General features: G+C 63.1%; 1 protein-coding gene across 9 annotated transcripts; it reads left to right on the forward strand.

Moving 5' to 3' along the window:
• The first annotated feature begins 492 nt into the window (after nt 1–492).
• Nucleotides 493–16,524, forward strand: CPNE7 (copine 7). 9 transcript variants are annotated; one of them, XM_078439162.2, is made up of 16 exons: nt 495–824; nt 2,747–2,878; nt 5,592–5,666; nt 5,820–5,894; nt 6,539–6,622; nt 7,297–7,386; nt 7,511–7,609; nt 7,948–8,034; nt 8,372–8,535; nt 9,359–9,492; nt 10,699–10,753; nt 11,266–11,317; nt 11,395–11,528; nt 12,962–13,022; nt 14,824–15,060; nt 15,801–16,524. In XM_078439162.2, exons 1-16 carry the CDS (start codon nt 651–653, stop codon nt 15,984–15,986), a joined length of 1,839 nt encoding a protein of 612 aa, XP_078295288.2. In that variant the 5' UTR covers nt 495–650; the 3' UTR covers nt 15,987–16,524. The 9 variants fall into 9 exon arrangements, with proteins under 9 accessions (XP_078295292.2, XP_078295294.2, XP_078295288.2 ...); XM_078439161.2 differs by having other exon boundaries at nt 496–824; nt 2,696–2,878; XM_078439166.2 differs by lacking the exon at nt 15,801–16,524 and having other exon boundaries at nt 493–824; nt 2,696–2,878; nt 8,380–8,535; nt 14,824–14,936.
• Nucleotides 16,525–22,089: the final 5,565 nt, after the last annotated feature.

Genomic DNA, 22,089 nt, shown 5'->3' on the forward strand with positions numbered 1-22,089 from the left:
CAGGGCAGCAGGGGCTCCCCTCTTGGACCACAGGTCCCACGAAGGTGGGGACCTGTTCTTTCATTTCCAGCCCCAGCCCAGGGGGTGCCTGGCACACAGTGTGTGCCCGGGAAACGCTTGCTGATGGCAGTGATTCATCACCAGATGCCGCGGGGCCTCCACATGGGCTCCTGGGGAGGAAGGTGGGGAGCGCTGGACCCCTCCTCCCCGGGCCTGGGGCAGCCGAGTGCCCCCGCCCCAGAGGGCCTGCGCGGTCTGGGAGGGAGCTGCCTGCCCTGACCCCAAACCTCTCCGCCGGGTTCCCCCCACCCCACCCCGAGAATTTGAACCCGGTGAACCCCTGGCAACCCCTGCTGCGGGACTGAGGGCGGGGTCTGGCCTCCCGCAGACCCCTCCTCGCCCGCGCCCCGCCCCTCCACGGCTCCCCATCCTCTGCCGGCCCGGCCCCCCGCCAGGCTTCGTCCCTTGCGCCGCCCCCTCCTCTGTCCCCCTTCCCCAGCCCCCCTCCCGCCGTCCCCGCGCGGTGGCGGCCGCCGGAGCCACGTGTGCGGGCGTGCAGGGAAGCGCGGCCACGCCTGGCCCGGCCATCATTCCCGACGCGGCGGCCCCTCGGTGCGCCCGGCCGGGTCCCCGAGCGCCGGGTCCCCGAGATGAGCGCGGGCTCGGAGCGCCCGGCGGCGGCGGCCCCCGGAGCGGTGCCCGCGCCCCGCGCTTCCAGGGTGGAGCTGCGGCTTAGCTGCCGCCACCTGCTGGACCGCGACCCGCTCACCAAGTCCGACCCCAGCGTGCTGCTGCTGCTGCGGTCCCAGAATCAGTGGGTGCAGGTAGGGGCGCCGGCCGGGCCGAGCCCAGCGGCGACTGGGGGCCTGGAGCTGCGGACGCGGAGACCGGAGGCGGTGGGCAGGGGACCGGGTCTAGAGAGGGGGTGTCCGGCACTTGGGGGGCGCTGCACCGGAGGCGACTGAGAGGACCCCCAGGTAGAGAGAGGGAGCACCCCAGTGCGGGTTGCGAGCAGGTTCCCATTTGGGGGGCTTGCGGACAAGAGTGAGGCACCCAGGCTTGAGGGTGCTGGCAGGGAGCTTTCCTAAGGGGCACAGAAGGGCCTGGGGGCTGCAGAAGTGAGTGGCGTGGCCCGAGTGGTGACGCAGGGTGGGCCTGGGCTCGTGGGTCCCCCCGGCCTGCGGGGCACGCAGGAGGGACACTTGTCTGCCAGGTCCTCACCCATCAGGCAGAGGCACCCAGACCGCAGACCAGGGAGCACCGAGGGTCGGGCAGGGCTGCTGGGTTAGGGGGAGCTGCTGCCTGAGGCTGGGGCATTAGGGAGCCAGAGATCGATCTCTGGCCCACCTGGAGGGCAGCCAGTCGCCTGCTTTCCTGTAGGGTCCTGCGGACTCCAGCATGAGTGCCGAGCCCCAGGTGACCCAGCGCAGTGCACGTGGCTGGGCTGGGACAGCTGGGGTCTGGTTTGTGCTCCCCACAGACCCAGTTCTTCCTGTGATACCTTCTGGTCCTGGGGTCACTGGGGTGCCTGTCCAGCCTGCTGCCCCTAGTCACCCCCAGCCCAGCCCTCCCCGTGTGCAGGTCGTGGCAACAGCTCAGGGCCCTGTGCGTTGTGCAAAGCACTGTCTCAGTCACCACTCCTGTGTGTACATCACCTTGAAAGGCCAAGAAAGGCGGGTTGTGGGCTGGAGAGGTTGGGGGTTGAAGCCTCCCTGTGCTCTAGCGCGCCCCCTGGGGAGGACCTGGGTGGGGAAGCGGACAGGACGTGGTGGAGGCAGACCCGCGGGGCCCCCACCTGTGAGGACACAGTGCTGGAGGCTCCAGGCGCCAGCTTCTGGGGACCTGCTTTTTGCTTCCCCGATGCCGTGACCTGGTCTCTTGTGGTCTCTGGACCACCAGCCTCCTGGGGCCGCAAAACCCTGCCCGTCTTCGACCTTGGAGGCAAAGGGCCTGCCCCAGCCCGGTGTCTTTGGGGGGGGGGGGACGACACTGGGGAGGATCTGTGACGAGGGGTGTCTGTGCCCTAGCCTCCCGTTAGTCTTTGTTTCTTGGCCTTGGCACTACTGGGTGCGGATGTCCCTGAGGAAGGATGGCCCACAAAGGCCCTCCATCTGCGAGCGTGGGAGTTTGTGGACACTGGAGGGACCCTCCCCAGGCTGGGCTGTGCTTTGGGGACAGAGAGGGGCCCAAGATGTAGGAGAGATATGGCACCCAGGGGGAGTCTCTGCCCCCCACCCCAGTCTCCCTGCCTGCCCAGCTGGGGAGAGATCTCCATTTTGGGTTTGTCCAGCCCAGGATTCTGCTCCAACTCTGTTCCTGATCGGACTGCTTTTGCACGGGACCCTTCCCCTCCCCGAGCCTCAGTTTCCCCATCTGTGACGGGGGTGGAGCAGGCTGTGGTGGGCATGACGTGAGAAAATGCAGAGACTGCAGCCTGTGGCTGGTCAGGGGTGGGGGTCTTTATTTCAGGGAGGGAGGTGCCCCCCACCCAGGGGTGGCCGGAAGCCATGTGGGGTTTGGAGTCCTGAGGATTAGGGTGCGGGTTGCTGGGGGAGGGGGACTTCCCAGGGTACGGCCTGGAAGTGAGTCCTTCAGGAGCACGAGGGCAGGGGAGCAGAGGCTGCGGGCCAGGGCCAGGCACAGGGCGCTAGGGAGAGGCGGGCGGGGGGCGACCTAGCCTATTGGCTGCTTGCAGGTGGACAGAACGGAAGTTGTCCAGAGCAGCCTGCACCCCGTGTTCTCCAAGGTCTTCACGCTCGACTACTACTTCGAAGAGGTGCAGAAGCTGCGCTTTGAGGTCTATGACACCCGGGGACCCGGCGACCTCGGCTATCAGGACGATGACTTCCTTGGGGGCATGGAGTGCACCTTGGGGCAGGTGGGCTCCGTCCCCTCGTCCCCTCGGGAGGGAGGAGGGCAAGAGAGATCCCGGCGCGTGGAAAGTGCAGCTGGGCTAATGCTGAGGGCTGGGGGCGGGGCGTGGGGGAGGGTGGGGGACAGCGGAGCCCCAGGCTCCGCAGAGGTCCCTCCCTCCGGACAAGTATCCTGCTCTGCCCGTCTCCACGGTGACTTCCCTTAAAAATTCCTTATTAGCTTTAAAAACGCGTGGTTTTGAGCTGGGTAACACAGGCATATAATTCAAAATTCAGGAAGTGTAGGGGCGCCTGGGTGGCACAGTCGGTTAAGCGTCCGACTTCAGCCAGGTCACGATCTCGCGGTCCGTGAGTTCGAGCCCCGCGTCGGGCTCTGGGCTGATGGCTCGGAGCCTGGAGCCTGCTTCCGATTCTGTGTCTCCCTCTCTCTCTGCCCCTCCCCCGTTCATGCTCTGTCTCTCTCTCTGTCCCAAAAATAAATTTAAAAAAAAGTTGAAAAAAACCAAAATTCAGGAAGTGTGAAAGGCAAGCCATGGGACGCGCACCCTCGCCTGTCCACGAGTTCACACTCTCGCGTGAGAACGTGAGGGGGTATTTCTTCTCTGTGTGTATATACGTATATATTTTAACACAAATTACGTACACTATTACTGTTCTGCGCTGCTTTCTTTGCTGCCGTGGCACGAGATCACTTCCACCCCGTGACGTCAACGTGTCCCCGCTCCGCCCTGCAGCCGGCCGGCCGGCCCGCTGGGGGCTGCTGTCACCAGAGGGACAGTTTGCAGTCCTCAGATGATGTCCCGTCCGCTAGCTGTTCCGTTAGCCGCATAGCAAGAGTGCTTGCCAGCCACCACTGAGACAGCCTGGGCACCGGGCTGCGGGCCACACGCTTCGCTCTCAGCCTGTGATGGGAGATGCTTCCTTTTTACGGAGGCATGATTTCCATCCAGGAGAACGCGGAGACCTTAAGGGTTGATGTTGATGAGTTTAGGCACCTGTCTTCCTGCCCATCTCCAGCTCACATCACCCTACAGACCCCTCCTCTCCAGCACGCCCCTGCTAGTTTTGCCTGTTCTAGAACTTCCTGTTCATGAATCACACAGTGTGTTCTCATTTGTGCCCGGTTTCTTGCACCCAACGTGATGTCTGCATGACTCATCCCCATGGCCGTCTGCGTCGGAGCTGGTCTGGGGTGGGCCCCCTGTCATCCCATTTTATAGATGACAGCACGGATCACTGCACAGCAGCAGAGCGGGATTTGACACGTATGCATGGACTGCATGTACACACGGGCACGAGTGCACGGACGCGTGTATGGATGCATGCACGGACACAGAGAAACATGTGTGAGCACACACGTGTCGAGATCGACTTGTAAACTGTAGACAGTGAAAAGGCCCATCGAGGCCGGCATGGCCCTCAGGGCAGCTGCAGTCAGTGGTCAAGGGTATGGACAGTGGCCCTGAACCCCAGCTGCATGACCTTGAGCAAGCCCCTGACCCCTGTCCGAACCTCCAAGCATCAGGCACCTCAGTGGGTATTGGAAGGGACCAAGAAGAAAGGGCTTATTGACCATACACTGGTTCACACAGCAGCTTTCCCACTTCTCCTGATCGGAGAGCCCGTAGCAGTGCAGCCCGTAAGTGGGAGAACCTGGGGCCACACGGCCTCCCTCCCTTCACGCCTTGCGGAGAGCTTTCCCACCCTTAGCCCGTTTTGACCTTCCGGCACGCAGGCAATGTTCCCGTGTGCTCGGAAGCCGCTAGGTAGGCAGGAGCCGAGGGGCGGGTGGCTGGGAATACGCCGTGTGCTGTCTGGACTTAGCTCACTTTGCACGGTCGCCCCCGCTCCAGGAGCTGGCCGCAGGTGGGGCCAGGTGAGCATTGATGAGCATCGGGGGTGCTGTCACCATGGTGATAGCGCGTGTTTCTGCGTTGGCCAGCAACGAGTGGAGTCCCCTACGAAGTCATGGGCACTTTGGCAGCCATGGGGCGGGGTGGGGGCGCGGGGGCGGGGGGGGGGGAGGGCTGGGTGGGGGCTGTCATCCTTGAGCTCTTCTACAGACCAGGGCGCATACTGCCTCAGTGCTGCCCTCTGGTGAGCAGGTGCCCTGGCTGCATACAGCTGCCCTGTGTCAACTCTCGGCCCCAGTTAGGGGCTTGTAGCCAAATGAGGGCCAGGTGAAGGGGAGGGGGTGGCCCAGGTGGGCAGGGGCAGGGGGGAGCCCATGGGGAGGCCGCACAGGGTGGTGGAGAGCCAGGTCGCACTCTTGCTCCCGACCCTTTGCCACCTCCACAGCCGGGAGTCCAGTGTGGCGCCCAGGAACACCCTCGGCCCCCTGCTGGCCGGGGGGCTGTTTGAAGCCCCCCGCTGCCCTTGGGGCAGGGACCGGGGACACCCCATACAGCCTCCCTGAGCTGCTGGGGAGCTGGGGCTGGGTGGGCGTTCCTGACCCAGCATGTGGGGCTGTGGCCCCAGGCGGTGCCTCCTCACAGAGCCTGTCTCCCCTCCTGACAGGAGGGCCAGGTCCCGGGTGAGGGGCGGTGGCCACACAGAGGGATGTCAGGTGGCCGAGCGACTCAAGGGAGGACGTGGGGCCCTGGGGTGTTGATTTGGAGGAGCTGGGCTGCCCGGGGAGACTGAGGGCCAGGTCGGCCTGCCCGGTGGGGGGGGGGGGGGGACCGGAGCTGACCCCTCCCTGGCTGTTCTGACTTCCAGATTGTGGCCCAGAAGAAGGTGACCCGTGCCCTGCTGCTCAAGTTCGGCAGGAATGCCGGCAAGTCCACCATCACGGTGAGGCCGCTCGCCTTCCCGCCCAGCCCCTCCACCCCGCAGACCCCACCCCTTTCTCCTCGTGGCTCTCAGAGGCCTGCCCCGAAGGCAGCTGGCGAGGTCCCCGGGCCGCCTGGGGGCCTGTGGAGCTCGGAGCCCTGGCTTTCCTCCCAGGTGACAGCTGAGGACATCTCCAGGAACAATGGCTACGTGGAGCTGTCCTTCCGGGCCAGGAAGCTGGACGACAAGGTGAGTGGAGGCTGCCCGCGTGGGCCCAGGGCACGTACTGCCGATGCCACGAGACCCGCCCCCCCCCGCCCCCCAGCTTTGCCCTCCTGCGTCGGAGCCTTCGTCTCTAGACGCCACAGACACAGGGCTGCCGAGTGAGGAGCACGCCGGCCACCCCTGTCACCATTGTTCCTGTGCCCTGAGCCCCTTCCTGCCACATCTGTAAGTGCTCGTGCCTCCTGAGGCAGGGGCACTCGTGGCCCCTGTTTAGTGACGGGGACACGTGCTCAGGGCCGTCACCATCCGGACAGTGGAAGAACTGGCCGTGAGCTTGGCTCTGTCGGGTGCTCACACAGGGTGGGGGCCCAGAGCAGGGTCTCAGCTGGTAGAGGCCGTCCCCTGGGGGGGAGGAGCAGGGGCGGTGGGGGTGCCAGCTGGGGGTGTGCACACGTGGCTGGAGGGAGGCTGGGCCCGGGCCCGGGAGTTACAACAAAGCTGCTGGGGGGCCAGCGAAGGCTCTAGAGGGGAGGACAAGGCGTTGGATCATTCTGAGAGGCTCTTGGGAAGGGTCATGCCCTCATTTCCTAGCTAAGGAGATAGAGGCTCCAGGGGTGCAGCCTCTGTCCCCCCTCCAGGACCAAGCGCAGCCTCTGCCCCTCCTCCAGGACCTCTTCAGCAAGTCAGACCCCTTCCTGGAGCTATACCGGGTCAATGACGATGGGAGTGAGCAGCTGGTGTACCGGACCGAGGTGAGGGCTCCCTGCCCTGCACCTTGACATCCCCTGCAGAACTTTGGGGACGGGAATGAGAAGAGAGGGGCAGAAGCCAGCCTGTCTCCCCCCCCACCCCGGGTCCTCCCAGCACCCCGACGGCTGCGGGGGCCTTCACCCCCGGCACCCAGCTCCTTGCATCAGGGAGCCAGCAGGCCAGGCCGTCTGCCACTAGAATTCACAATTGTGTTTTGTTGTCCCTGCCTACAGGTGAGATGGCATTTTAGTTACAGCAGTGAGAGAGCACTTCCTTTTTTTTTTTTAAGCGTATTTATTTTGAGAGAGAGAGTGCGTGTGCACGTGCAAGCAGGGGAGAGGCAGAGGGAGGGAGAGAGAATCCCAAGCAGGCTCTGAGCTGTCAGCATCGAGTCCGACAAGGGCTCCGTGTCAAGACCGTGACCTGAGCCAAAACCAAGAGTCAGGCGCTCAACAAACTAAGCCACCAGGCGCCCCAAGAACATTTCCTTGTGAGATAAATTAATTTGAGTAAAAAAAAGAGGCTATTTAAAGAAAAAGCTGGGGGTCCAGAGGGTCCAGGAACGTGGCACAAGTTACGAAGATGGTTCCTGAAGGACTGGGTTCAGAACTACAGGGGCCCTGGGCCCCCAGTCCTGCCTGGAACCTGAGCCGGCCCCCCCACCCCCGGCCCACAGGTGGTGAAGGACAACCTCAGCCCCGTGTGGGAGCCTTTCAAGGTGTCGCTGAACAACCTCTGCAGCTGTGAGGAGACGCGGCCTCTGAAGGTGGGGGTGGCAGGGGGGGTGGCAGGTGGGGGGTGGCAGGGGGCTGGCCTGGCTGCAGGGGAATGGAGACGTCCAGGTGGGGGGCCCGGAGGGGCCGGTGGCCTGAGGGGCCTGGGCTCCCCAGTGCCTCGTCTGGGATCACGACTCCCGCGGAAAGCACGACTTCATCGGGGAATTCTCCACCACCTTTGAGGAAATGCAGAAAGCCTTTGGGGAGGACCAGGTGAGCTGGGGCCCCTCCCTGTCCGCCCCCCCAAACAGGGTGGAAACAGGGTGAAAGTGGGGCCCTGCCCCATCTGCTAAGGGTTCTCTGGCAGGAGCCTCAAGAAGCAGGTAGGGCACCAGCCTGAGCTGAGTCGGCCCCAGAAATTGCTACTGTCAGCAAACCCTCGAGATCGAGGACCACGCCTGCCGGGTGGCCAGAGTAGGGACGACAGTCACTGTGTTACAGGTGGAAAATGCTGTCCGGGGCTGGGGTTTTGAGGCCTCCCTGCCCCCTTGGAGCGGGGTTTGGGCACTGGCGCTCTGGGGTGGGGGTCTCCGTCTCTCCCTGTGCCCCAGGCCCAGTGGGACTGCGTGAATGCCAAGTACAGGCAGAGGAAGCGTAATTACAAGAACTCTGGGGTCGTCATCCTGGCAGACCTGAAGGTGAGCTGCGGCCCCTGCCCGCAGACGCCCCACTCACCCACAGTGGGGAGGGGGCTGGCTCCCGCCTAAACTCGACAGAGAGGCAACGGGGCACAGGCGCACCCCTCCCTGCAAATCTCCCCGTTGTCAGATGGACGCCAGGGGTCTGATGGTCCCCAGTACGTGCGGGAGGGAGGTGGGAGGGATGGACGGGAGGGGGAGACAGAGGAGGGGAATGGGGGGGGGGGGCTGCCCCAGGCAGAGAGCTGGGGGAGAAGGGCAGGTCCCCGGGGCTCCGGCCTCAGTTTCAGGGTGTGGGGCGTCCTGGGCGGGCCCTGCCGACCTCCCTGCCTGGAAGTCCTACAGGGTTCACTCTTTCCTGGACTACATCATGGGCGGCTGTCAGATTCACTTCACCGTGAGTGCACGGGCCCCTCCCCACCAGCAGAGCCCGGGCGCCCTGCCCACCCTGGATGTAACTCGGAGCCTGGCCCGGGGCCCGGGGCGGATGTGCAGAAGTGGGTACAGTGAGGCCCCTGCCCGGGCTCGGGGCCCTTCCCGTGCAGGTGAAGTGGGCAGTTGGGTCTCAGGAGCTGCCCGGGGTCACCCTCCACGAGAGCACTGACAGCAAGACGTGTGTGGCAAGAATGCAGTGGCACCCGTGGCGGCCGGGGACAGCGCCAGAAGCCACGAGACCCAACAGCGGTGGCTCTGGTCCGGAGCTGTGGGTGTCAGTGGGGCGGGAGGGCCCGGCGTCCGTGCCTCTGTGTCGCCTCACCGCTCGCTCGTGGCTGCACGGGTCCGGGTCTTGCCACCCAGTGGCAGCCAGATTGGCCTGAGGGAAGCGTCCCGGCGGGGCCGCGTGGGGACCCCAGCCCGGGGCTTGAACTCGCAGTCCCTGCCCAGGCAGAGCGGCAGCAGAGAAGAGATGCGCCTGGTCATGGCACGGGTCCCTTGCCAGCAGCCCGCCCCGCGCCCAGGGCACTTGGCTGCAGGTGCTCGGGGCTCAATGTGACCACGCCCTGGGCCGTGGGCCGGTATCACCCGCGTGGTGCTTCTTTCCACCCGGGGATCTGCGTAGACGGGGTTGGCAGGGTCCGGGCTTGCTGCTCAGAGCCAGTGCCCACTCTCCCCAGGGTGCCCTTTGCCCCAGCACAGAGCCCGGCCCTGGGACTGTCACCTCAGACGTCTCCTCAGACGGGCCCCGGGAACTGCTCTAGTTTGCACCCCTCACCAAGCAGCTCCCCACGCCTCCTTCCCCCTGCCTGTCAAATGGGGGCTCTGGGTGCCTAGTCCCGCCCAGGTGGGAGAGGGGCCCCCGGCTCATGAGCCCGGGTCTCTGCAGGTGGCCATCGATTTCACAGCCTCCAACGGTGACCCGCGGAACAGCTGCTCTCTGCACTATATCAACCCTTTCCAGCCCAATGAGTATCTGCAGGCCCTGGTGGCCGTGGGAGAGATCTGCCAGGACTATGACAGGTGCGGTCCCTGTCCCCCCCTGCCACTGGCCTTGTCCCCAGGACTATGACAGGTGCGGCCCTGCCCCTACTGCCCTGTCCCCAGGGTGACGACAGGTGTGGCCCCACACCCACTGTCCTGTCCCCAGGATTATGACAGGTGCGGTCCCTGCCCTTCCACTAGCCCTGTCCCCAGGACGATGACAGGTGAAGCCCTGCCCTTACTGCCCTGTTCCCAGGACGATGACAGGTGTGGTCCCTGTCCCCCCCCACTGGCCTTGTCCCCAGGATGATAACAGGTGTGGCCCTGGCCCCACTGCCCTGGACCTAGGACGGTGACAGGTGTGGCCCTGCCCCCACTGTCCCTGTCCCCAGGACTATGACAGGTGCGGCCCTGCCCCCCACTGCCCTGTCCCCAGGACGATGACAGGTGTGGATCACCCCCCACTCACCCTGTCCCCAGGACTATGACAAAGTACCACCCTGCCCCCTCATCACCCTGTGCCCAGGACGATGACGGGTGCGGCCTCTACCCCCCACTTGCCCCTCGCCTCCCTGCCTCCCTGGACTCCAGCGCAGACTTGGGCCCAGAGGGTCATCATGACTCTACACTGACCAGAGGAACCTGCCTGAGGCTGGCAGTGCGTGGGCCACGGTGGGTGGGGCTCGCTCCACGGGCCAGACCCGATGTCCTACGTGGCTGATCTCTGAGGTGAAGCTCGGGTCAAAACCGGCATGTGTTGACATGGGGCTGGGCCTCAGTCACGTGGCTTTCACCCTTCGTGCACACACACACACACACACACACACACACACACACACACACAGGGGATCTGTGTCCCACTTTACAGACCAGTAAACTGAGGCCATGGACAAACAGAAAGCTGTCGGGGTGGGTGGCAGACAGCGGAGGTCCCAAGTCAGGAGGCCAACGCTTCCCAGGGTCTGGTTGCCTCCCCAGGAGGTACCTGCTGCTCCCAGAGCAAAGACAGAGACTGAGGCGACGGCTCCACCCCTGCCTGGGTGTCTTCACTGCTCAGTGCCTCAGTTTCCCCCACGCGGCTCGGAGCAGAGCCAGCCCCTCGGGAAAGTGTCAGCCTGGGCCTGGTCACCCAGGGGTGGATCAGAGCCTGGCTGTCCTGGTTCTGGTGAATGTCTCCCCAAAGCACCCCCGCCCCGCCCTCAGGGAAGTCAGGGGCCCCGTGTGAGACCGCTGCTTCTTTTCCAGTGACAAGAGATTTTCTGCTCTGGGGTTTGGAGCACGGATCCCTCCCAAGTATGAGGTAGGGGAGCCTGGGGACCGGGTCCCCACCCCCTTGCCTCTGCCGGGGGGCCCCCAGGGCCCTGCTGCTTCTCCCCAGCACAGGCTGTCCTGGGTCACCTGCTGCCTCTGCCTCTCATTGCTGGGAACCGGCTCCTAAGTGACAGTGGGCAGATTGCGGAGACCCTGCGCTTGCGGCCAGAGAGGCTGACCTTGGTCACCCAGCACTAGTGACCTCTGGAGAACTGAACACAAACTCCGTGTCTCTGTCAGGAGAAGGGGAATGAGTCTGGAATCTTCAGCCGCAAATAGCAGTTCACCTGGCTTAAGCCCGAAAACGTGGTGGGAGGGACTTCTTGGTTAATGCAACTCAAAGCCTGGGGCCTCCTGTCTGCCCTCTGACCCGGGGTACTCCCTCCGCGAGGCTCTTTCCACATGCTGGTCCCGGGGGCTGCAAACCTACCGCCCCCCGTAGGCGGGGGTGTGGGGGTCCTGAGGGGTGACCCAGCTGACAGTCCCTCTGTGCCCACCCAGGTGTCCCATGACTTTGCCATCAACTTCAACCCTGAGGACGATGAGTGTGAAGGTAAAGGGCACGAGGCAGGCCTGGGGGCGGGGGGGTGCGGCGTGGACCGGGCCGGACTCACCCTCCTTCCCCTGTAGGGATCCAGGGCGTGGTGGAGGCCTATCGGAACTGCCTGCCCAGGGTCCAGCTCTATGGCCCCACCAACGTGGCCCCTGTCATCTCCAAGGTGGCCCGCATGGCAGCGGCCGAGGAGAGCACTGGGGAGGCCTCCGTAGGTACCTGGGGCAGGTGGTGCGCTGGGGGCTGGGTGTTTTAGAAGGGGTGTGTGCCGTGGGGGGCCTGGGGCCAGGGTATGGTCTTCCCTCCTCCCCCTCCTTCTCTCCCTCCCCTTCCTTCTCTCCCCCCTCTTCCCTCCCTCCCCTCCTTCTCTCCCCCCTTCCCTCCCTCCCCCTCCTTCTCTCTCTCCTCTTCCCTCCCTCCCCCTCCTCTCCCCCCTCTTCCCTCCCTCCCCCTCCTCTCCCCCCTCTTCCCTCCCTCCCCCTCCTTCTCTCTCCTCCTTCCCTCCTTCCCCCTCCTCTCTCTCCTCCTTCCCTTCCTCCCCTCCTTCTGTCTCCCCCTTCCCTCCTCCCCCCTCCTTCTCTCTCCCTTCTTCCCTCTCTCCCCCTCCTTCTCTCCCCCTCTTCCCTCCCTCCCCTTCCTTCCCTCTCCCTCCTTCCCTCCCTCCCCCTCCTTCTCTCCCCCCTCTTCCCTCCCTCCCCTCCTTCTCTCTCCCCCTTCCCTCCTTCCCCCTCCTTCTCTCTCCCTTCTTCCCTCCCTCCCCCTCCTTCTCTCCCCCTCTTCCCTCCCTCCCCTTCCTTCCCTCCCCCTACTTCCCTCCCTCCCCTCCTTCTCTCTCCCCCTTCCCTCCTTCCCCCTCCTTCTCTCTCCCTTCTTCCCTCCCCCTCCTTCTCTCCCCCTCTTCCCTCCCTCCCCTTCCTTCCCTCCCCCTACTTCCCTCCCTCCCCCTCCTTCTCTCCCCCTCTTTCCTCCCTCCCCTTCCTTCCCTCCCCCTACTTCTCTCCCCCCTCTTCCCTCCCTCCCCTCCTTCTCTCCCCCCTCTTCCCTCCCTCCCCCTCCTTCTCTCCCCCCTTCCCTCCCTCCCCCTCCTTCTCTCCCCCTTCCCTCCCTCCCCTTCTTCCCTCCCCCTCCCTCCCCTTCCTTCTCTCTCCCCTCTTTCCTCCCTCCCCCTCCTCTCCCCCGTCTTCCCTCCCTCCCCCTCCTTGTCTCTCCCCCTTCCCTTCCCTCCCCCTCCTTCCCTCCCCCCTCTTCCTTCCTCCATTTCCCTCTCGCCTTCCTCCCACCTGGTTCCCCCTTCCCTCTCTCTCTCCATGTGTGTATGCTACTATTGTTTTCTTTCCAAACCATTTGAGAGTTGGCTGCTGGCCTCCTGGTGCCTCCGCCCCCAGCAGCAGGGACATTCTGTGCACAACCGCAGCTCAGCTTCCAAGCCCAAGGCATTGAAACAGACCCCCTTCCCATGTCACGCCTTTCCCCATGTGTCCACATTTGCCTGTGGTCCCCGGATCTGCCTGGTGTGCCGGTCTCCTGACCTGCGTTGTTCCTCAGCCTTACCCTGACCACGTGACTTGCCCTTGTCCAGACTCCGGCTAGACTGTCTCTCATCCTGTGTTGGGGAAGCCCCACAGTTTACACTTTCTCTCCCAGGCACAGAGCCCCCAGAAGCTACAGTCTGCAGCCTCTTGCCCGGTTACCTCTTAGTGTTTTGGTGTGTATTTTCTATCCCTGTATTCTCTTACATAATCATAGCACAAATATCAATTTCAGGAAATGTAACTTAGCTACTGCACTTTTATCTAATCTATGGAATATGTTCCAATTTCATTAACTTCCCCGATTATAATTCCCTAGCACTACGTTTCTGGCACAGGATCCAGGCCAGAATCAAGGATAGCAGGCATCTTCCCATATTAGTTTGAAGCAAGTCCTAGATACATAGCTTCATCTGCAAATATCAGTATAAATGCCCAGAAGAGAGATAAAACATAGCTGCAATGCATTGTCTCCCCTGAAAGACAAGGTTGGTCCCCTAGGATGGAATACCTAGGTGGTATATGCACGTCCAGCTGGATAATTCATGTCCTGGTGGTTTTCACAGGCAGAGCAGGGTTAAAACGGCCCCTTGTGTGATTGGCGGACCCCTCCCCTCCCCACTCTGCCCATCACCAGCTTCCCGTACTGCGCAGCCGGCTTGTGTGTCCCGTAGGGTCTCCTGGTCTGGACTCTGCTGACCGTGTCCCTTGGTGGCATTCACCACATTCTTGTCGTCTGATTCCCATGAACAGGGCTCAGACTTCCCCCGAGGTGACGGGAATGTCCCCAGGAGGCACTCACGTCTGCTTCTCCCCTCTGTCAGAGCCTGCATCTTAACCGAGATGCTTCACGGGGTTTTGTGGGCTGTTAGACCCCCTCTCAGAGCAGCGCCGATACTGTGCGTAGGCGCTAGGTGTGACCTGGGACCACCCGATCTTCTCCTCTCTTTCCGTCCTGAGGGAAAGCAGGGTCCCTTCTTTCCAAGGCAGATACAGCCTCCTGGGGCCGGGCCACAGCCACCCACTGCCCAGCCCTGGGAGGCCCCGAGCTCGGGGGCCTCAGAGCAAATCTGCCGTTCTGGCGGCGGGTGACGGAGGTCAGCGTTTGAGTAGCTGGCAAAGCTCGGGGCTGTGAGGTCTTAGGGGGCCCTGGACCGAGGCTGGGGGGCAGGAGGAGGGCGTGGGGGCTTTCCCGAGGAGGGGCCGCCTATGTGGGGCTGAGGGCTGGGCTGGGTCCTGCCGGGAGACTGCCGAGTACAAGGCCACTCGTCCCACGGGCCTGGGGCTCAGAGGGGGAGCGGGGATTGGGTGGCAGGGGCCCCCCGTCGGATTGCCCTTGGTCCTTCCCTCAAGTGGTGGTGTAGGGTCAGCGCCCACTGGGCCAGGTGGTTCTTTCTTCTCCTTTATGTTTTCTCTTGTCCGGATTTTTAGTAGTTCTGTTTTGTTTTTGTTTTGTTTTTTTAACAATGGAAATGGACTTTTATTTGAAACAAGACCCGGTCCGTCTGTGCAGATGCGCCCAGGGCACCAGGCCCAGCTGTACCAGAGTTGTCCTTTCTCAATTGTTCCTTGGGCCCCGGGCCACCTACAGGGTGTAGGAGGCCCCGTCAGGTCGCTCCTTCTCCGGCCTCAGGCTTGGGTTCGGACCCAGGCTCCACCAGCTCAGCCCCTCCATCTGTAAGAGGCTGAGGCTGGGGGAGGGGGGGCTGGGAGATGAGAAGCATCGGGCACAGAGGGGGGCATGAGCTCAAGTTGTATTGTGACTGTGATTATCGCCCTTTAGCAAACAACAATCTCCGAAAAGCCTGAAAACCAGCAGCGAGGGATGCCTGCAGTGGCTTCCGGGTGGCTGGGGGACGTGGGGTTGCCCGGGGCGGGGGGGGGGGGGGACACCTGGCCCAGAGGGCCCCCAGGCAACCCCCAAGGGCCTGAGGAAGGGGTGGGGTGCCCGTGCCCACTCTGTCCCTGTGTCCCCAGCAATACTACATCCTGCTGGTCCTGACTGACGGAGTGGTGACCGACATGGCAGATACCCGGGAGGCCATCGTGCGCGCCTCCTACCTGCCCATGTCCATCATCATCGTGGGGGTGGGCAACGCTGACTTCACGGACATGCAGACCCTGGACGGGGACGAGGGCATCCTGCGCTCCCCGAGGGGCGAGCCGGCGCTCCGCGACATCGTGCAGTTTGTTCCCTTCCGGGAGCTCAAGAGCGTGAGTGCTGGTGGGGGTGTCATAGGCTTGCCTGCCGGGGATGGGGGTGCCACAGGCCTGCCTGCCGGGGAGGGGGGTGCCACAGGCCTGCCTTCGGGGGGTGGGGGTCACAGGCCTGCCTTCCGGGGGTGGGGGTCACAGGCCTGCCTTCCAGGGGTGGGGGTCACAGGCCTGCCTTCCGGGGAGCTGCCCGGCTCCCAGGCCGCTCCCCCGCTCCTGTCGTGAGCAGGATTTCGGCCACTTTTGAGCAGCTAGAAACCTTCCTATTTTGAAAACATCAAGCCTCCACATACGAGAGAGGGCGGCATGGTGGGCTCCTGGGAGGGCACCACACAGTTTCTAGCACTTCCAGACCCTTTGTGAGACAGACACACAAAGGAAGTTCATGGCCAGTGGACACACTCACGGGGCTTTACGGGACGGGGGATGGGTACAACCCACCTCCTTCCTGCCTCTGACTGTGTGCCTGGAGGGGTGGCAGGGCCCTGGGGGCGCAGGGGCCCCACTCGGGACGGTGCCTGGAGCCCGTCCGAGGTCACCCCATGCCAGCGCTGTGCGCAGGGCAACCTCACACTCCGGGTGTCACAAAGGCTCGCCTGGCCACCAGGCGACTTAGTGGTCGGCCACTGGGACAGATTCCGTCACCGCTAGAGGGTGACGCTGGGGTTTGAGCAGCTCGGGGGCAAGAGGGTCTGGAGGGCCCCCAGCTGTGACGTAACCACGTTGTCCCCGCTCTGAAGGCGTCCCCGGCGGCTCTGGCCAAGTGCGTGCTGGCTGAGGTGCCCAGGCAGGTGGTGGAATACTTCAGCTACAGGGAGCTGCCTCCCAGAGGCCTCGGCACCCACACCTACGACGCTGGCCCCGAGAGGGCGGGGCAGCCAGGAGTGCGGCCAGTCTCTGTCTCAAGCACCCTTGGGGTGCCTTAGGCCCTCCCCATCACACGTTCCAGAGCCCTCCTGTACCCCGCCCCCAGGCCCACCTCTTACCCTCCTGTGACCCTGCTGCCCAGACCAGCCTCTGGGGGCCCCCAAGGCTGAAGGATGAACAAATCCAGGCCCGGGGAACCCTGAAACAGGAGCCGAAGGTGTGGGGTGCGGGTGGTAGCCCCCCATGCCTGGCCCTGCCCCAGCCAGGCAGGTGTAGGGTCAGGGGGTGGGGAGGGTTCCCTGAGAGAGCAGGAGGAGGCCCCAGCAGCTCAGCCCAACGCGAAGGGAAGCTTATGGATCGGGGTGGGTGGGGGGGTTCCTGCTTCGCATCTGGTTCTCACAAGGAGGGGCCCGCAGCCTGCATCCCAGCTGTGGGGGAGACCGGGGTGCCCCCAGAGCTCCTGACCGGTCAGATTCCTCTTTCTTCCTGCCTTCCTCCCCTGTTGCTTCCCCCAGCTCAGCACCCAGGCCTTGGGGTCCGCAGGTGGGGGCTTAGGCATAATAAAGTGTCATCTTGTCCTCGAAGTGCTTTGTGCCTTTACTGGCCCCACCCTGGGACAGGGGGTCTCTAGACTCAGGTTCTCGAGGTCCTTCCTGGACTGAAGGGGGGGGCCTCTCGGGAATGCCGGGAGGCAGTGCTGCCCCTCCCCCTGATCCACTGCCTGGAATCAGCCAGGCCCAAGTGGAGAGGGGCCGCCAGGCAGGAACCCAGGTGCCTTGAACTTGCGACTCAACTTTACAAGGACCTACTATGCGCTCCATGCTACACACTCTGTCAGAGAAGGAGCACCACCTGTCAAACCTCCGGGCCCTCTGGGGGTGGGCTTCTGATTGAGATTTCCCCTGGAATATCTTGTCTGGGAAAAAAAACAAAACAAAACTGTCCTGACCCTGAATCTATTCTCTCCTACCCACTCACCCATTCTCCATCCCTCCATCCATCCATCTACCTGTCCCCCCACACATCCACCCTTCTCGCCCTCCATTTATCCACCAATCCATCCGTCTGTCTGTCCATCCATCCCTCCATCCCTCCCTCCATCCATCCATCCATCCACCTGTCCATCCATCCATCTGTCCCTCCCCACATCCACCCTTCTCGCCCTCATTTATCTACCAATCCATCCGTCCACCTGTCCATCCATCTGTCCATCCATCCATCCATCCACCCACTCACTCTGGAGACCTATTTTTAGCTTCTGATTCATCTCCTGTTAGGGAGAGATAATAGGCTTTGCCATGGTAACTTAGCTACTGCTGAATTCCGGAAGGGACGATGTTGGTCTCTTTGGGGATGGAGAGGACACCGGAGAAACAGCCCCCTCCATCTACACTGGGAGACAGCAGGGCCATAGGGTGGGGGAGGCTGTGGGCCCCAAGACGGGAGGGTGTGTCAGCTGTGTCCTGACCCAGCCACCGAGTCCTGTTTTGACTGGACTGTTTTAGTGGCAGAAAGCCTCAGACGGTTCAGGCGTGAGGCCAAGGGAAGTCGGTCAGTTCCGACCCCAGGGGGCACAAAATGCACAGAGAGCCAGCTAAGGAGAAGTGGAGGGGGTCTGCGCACAGCCCCAAGGCAGCAGGGGCGGGCGGTGGCTCTGGGCCAGAGGGCAGGGCAGTGGAGGAAGGGTATCATCTTGCAGCTGATGCCTTAGCAGACATGCAGCCACTTCCAGAACAGGTGAGGTGGGGAGGGAGCGGAGGCGTGAGGCCCTCGCCTCTACCCTCCACCCTTCCCCTCTGCCCTTTCTTCTCCGGCCAACAGGAAGCAGGGAGCAGCTGGGGGCGGGCGGGGGGGGGGGGGAGGCCTGTGGAGGATCCCCTACTGGACTGGAGGGAGGCAGGAGGCTGTGGGCGTGGGGCATGGCCAGCGGGCAGACTCAGCTGGGCACCTGTCGGAAGAGGTAGGGTGAGGATGTAGGGTCAGGACGGGGTCACCAGATCAGCCGTCAGGATGCAGTGATTTTTACCAGTTAGAGCCCAACCTCCTCCTAGGCCCGAGCCGGCTAACGGGACTCGGTCCTGGGACTTTTGCTGACCTTTGGTTTTCCTTGAGTGGCTGAGCTGGTGGCATGGGGGCCGGGAACGGCTGGTGACCACTCTGCCGCCTCGTGGGCTGGACCTACCCGGGGACAAAGCCGACACAAATGGGTGGGCCAGAGAAGTGGCCCTGTGAGCTCCCTCTCTACCGAGGCAGCTGGAGCTGGGTTTCCATCGAGTTTCCACCCCAAGATTCCGGCCCAGAGAGATGGCAAATACGCCCATCGCACAGACGAGAAAAGCAGGGTCCAGAACAGTCAAGTGAGTGGCTCAGGGTCACGGTTAAGGACCCACCAGCTCCAGGCAATTCCAGGATTTATGTCTTTCCACACGTCTTCCATCAAGGGAGTGAGATCTGGCTCTGGACTCCAGACAGGCTTCCAGGGAGGGAACGTGGACTGAAATCCTGCCAGCGCCTTGCTCTTGGCTCATAACAGCACAGGCCTGGGTTTCCTCAGCCATCAGAACCAGAAAGTGTGCACGGGCCGGGGACCCCACGGCAGGAGCCACCCCGGGCTAGGCTTCCTTCAGAAATTGCCTCCAGGACACTTTGTGGAACCGCCCCCTCGTCAGAGGAAGGACCGGGGATTTGCAGACAGAGTGGTTAGCTGCTTGGGCACTGGGCCCGAGTCGAACTGGACGCCTGGACAAGTTACCTCGTCATCTGTCACACGGGAGTGTGACGGCTCTAATTCCTTGGCAGCCCCTCCCACTGAGAGGTGGGGTGAGCGTCCCTTCTCCTGGCACCTGGGAAGGCTTGGGGTCCCATGTAACCCTCTAAGGCTTGGTCATGAAAATGCCACATTCTGCTGCCTTGCTTAGTTGAGACACCGGTGCTTGGGACCCAGTTGCCAAGCTGCAAAGAAGCCCAAGCGGCCCCCGTGACACCAAGGCCCCAGCCAACAGCACGCAAGACTGGCTGGCCGTGTGCCGTGGGCTCCTCTAGCCTGGCTGAGATCCCCACTGTATCCACAGGGCAGGCTCTGAGCCAGAACCCCCCAGCCCATCCTCTCCTGTGTTCCGGAACCACAGAAATGGTCTGAATCCACCCATGCTTGTTGTTGTTCTAAACCACCAAGTTTGGGTATCATCTGTTACGTGGCAGCAGGTAACTGATGCACCCTCTTCACGGGGGGCTTGTGAGGACGGATGGGTGGTGCACAGGCCTCGGAGCAAAATGCCTGTTCAGTAAACGAACAGCAGTTTTGCACAGGAGCTGGGCTTCTCTCTCTTGTTCTGGGCGACAATTGTGCCAAAGCCCATCTCTCTGATTATAAGCTTGCCCCTCCCCCACAGAGCCCAGGCTGGGCCTCAGAGGCTAAGGACTCCCGGTCACAGTCCCCCACCCCGGGACCCGCCCTCTGGGTCTCAGAACCGTGGGCTGGAGGGGGTGGGAACAGGGGCAGCTGGGCATCAAGGCTGTTCTTTCTTCCGCTGCTGAGGAGAAGCACAGGCGGGGACTGTAAGTGCTTGTAATTGGTGCGGGGGCGGCAGCCGGCTGCCAGACGTGGCCGGGTGCGCCGTGGGCGACACCGATTTCCTTGTTCCCCGCCCCTCCTCCCACTGCACTGACATGTGCCCTGGGCAGGAGCCCCTGGAGCCCTTGCCTAGGGCTGGCCGCTTCCTCCCGTCAAGGCCTGCCACTACCACGGGGCCCCCGGGAAGGGGACATTCTACTGGCCCGGGTCCTCACCAGGTGGCCGTCTCTCGTGAGTGCCATTTCCCCGAAGAGGGCCAGGCTCAGACAAGTGAAGCCACTTGGCTCAGTAAGCACAGCTGGGGCCGTGGAGCGAGTCCCGAGCTGGGCCTTGGCGCTTGTTCTAAGGGGCCGGAGCCGCGGTCCCTGGCCGTTCGCTCGTGTGTGAGCGTGTGCACGTGGGGGGGGCGTCCCTGTCCTCAGCTGCTTTAGCGAAGCGTCTTTCTGAGCCCCCAGCAGCACGCACTCTCGGGCCTCACATGGCCGCCCTTTCTCTGTGTCCCGAAGCCGGGTGGGGCCGGCCGGGCTGACGGCCACCGTGGGTCGCAGGAGCCCTGGTGCCCTGCTCACCGCGGGTATTTCTTTCTCCCGTCGTCCCCCTGGTGGAACAGCAAACATTTATTACGTGCCCGCTGCGTGCCAACAGCAAGAACACAGGAGCTCGGCATTCTGTCCAGGTGACACAGGCCGGCCGTGACCATGTGCCGAGGGGCGGCTGTGGGAGGCGGCTTGAGGCAGGCTGCCTCTTCTGCCGTGCCTACTGAGGGGAGTGTCCGGTCCATGGGACACAGATACTCGGGGCCACCTGACGCTCGTCCTCTCCTCTCCTGTGGTGACAAGGCCCCAGATGCCAGCAGGGCACACAGTTGTCCTGATAAAGACCACCCGTCCTTTGGCGCTGGCTGTGGCCCCCCGACTACACTTTAGCTCATGGCGTGAGGACGAGAGGCATGTGCTACGGGTGTGCTTCTCCCCTCCCTGAGCTCCCGTGGCTTGGATTGAGATGTAATGGCTGGAGGTCACCAGCCGTCTTGCACCACAGGTGAACTTGGAAGTAGAAGCCATACCACCAAGATCAAAAAGACAGGAGGGCCCAGTTCCTGGACACGGTCCTGAAACAACCACCGCTGAATTTCTTGAATGTGAGAGAGAAACTTCAGTCATCCACGTGACAGGGCCTAACGCACTCAGCATTCGCATCAAATAAGCTTCTGGAAAATACCATCATTGTCATGGGTGTTGCTGTAGACAAAACCTCGGAAGGGGCAGCGGGCTCAAGCATGGTGGTCCGGGAAGACTTCCCTGAAGAGGTGGCGTAAGTGGAGAGCCGACGAGCGGAAGCGAGGAAGTTCTGGGGCAGTGACTTCACGGAGCCCCTTGCTGGGAGCCCTGCCCCCTGTGTGGGACCGTCAGAAGCTCTCTCCCGGCTCCTGAATTCTGTCTTTACTCCCTGCTTGCTGGCCAGGGCCTGCCTCAGGCCCCAGGACTGCCTTCAGGGTGGTGGGTCTTGTCTTCCTCTCCTTCTGGGTCTTGGACCTCGTTACCGAGCATAAAGATTTTCTCTTCTTTAACAGAGGCAATTTGTGTTCTTTGTGGAAATTAGAAAATCTAAGTAAGCAAAAATAATGACAAAAATCACCAGCACATCCACCCCCACGGCAGCCATGGGAACACCTTGGGGACTTCCCCCACCGACTCCCCGTGAATATTCACACGCTCATTCTGCACCAGAGGAAAACCACCGCCACTGGGGTGAGTGCTGCTTCATAACAGGACTGTGCTGCCCACACGCGTCACACCTGCCGACGCCCTTGATTGTGTCCACAGCCAGAGAGGAGGCGCTAGGACCCCCATGGTGCGTGCCCGAGGACGGCGTGCGTGGGCAGCACGGAGCGGGGGACCTAGGGCCTCCCCGAGAGGAAGGGAAGGACAGGACAGGCTTGCAACAGTGGCAGCCCGGGTGCCACACAGGGACCCCAGCTGTTCCGCGTCAGCATCGCTCCGATGGCCTGAAAGTGACCCTCCGACAGAAGCCCGCGGGATCCCTCGTCGTCCCGTCTCAGTGGCTGTGACCTGCCATCGCGGGCAGACACCCTGAGTGAGCCCGTGCCCAGCTCCTCCCACAGAGGCTTTCACGGGCCTGTGGCTCACTGCCCAGCGGTGGACATCTGGGTCCTGCCCTTGCCTTTGGGGGCGTCATGGAGCACCTTGTGCTTTGCACACACTTCACACTGGGGCCCCGAAGCGTGTCCACGTCCAACGCTGCACAGCCTCGCTGGCGTCAGAGGATCTGTGGCCCGAGCGGCACGCGGGGGTTACCGAACACAAGACTCATCCCCATCCGGCTCCGGGGGGGCCCTTCCTTGTGGGCAGCAGGGGACCCGCCCCTGCACAGCGAGGTGTCCGGGCTCGCCGGGAAGGAGGCTACACCCGGAACTCCCCACAGCAGTGGATTGTTGGCAAGGGCAGGGCACCGCTTAGCCTACGGCCCGGCCGGGGCAGGGTGGGGGGCCGGCTGCGGCCACACCCCCGGGGTCCCCGAGGCTGAGGGGCCGCGGCCACGCCCCGGAAGCTCTCTGGAAGCCCGAA

The sequence above is a fragment of the Panthera onca genome, chromosome E2, assembly GCF_046562875.1.
Source record: "Panthera onca isolate mPanOnc1 chromosome E2, mPanOnc1 haplotype 2, whole genome shotgun sequence".
NCBI lineage: Eukaryota > Metazoa > Chordata > Mammalia > Carnivora > Felidae > Panthera > Panthera onca.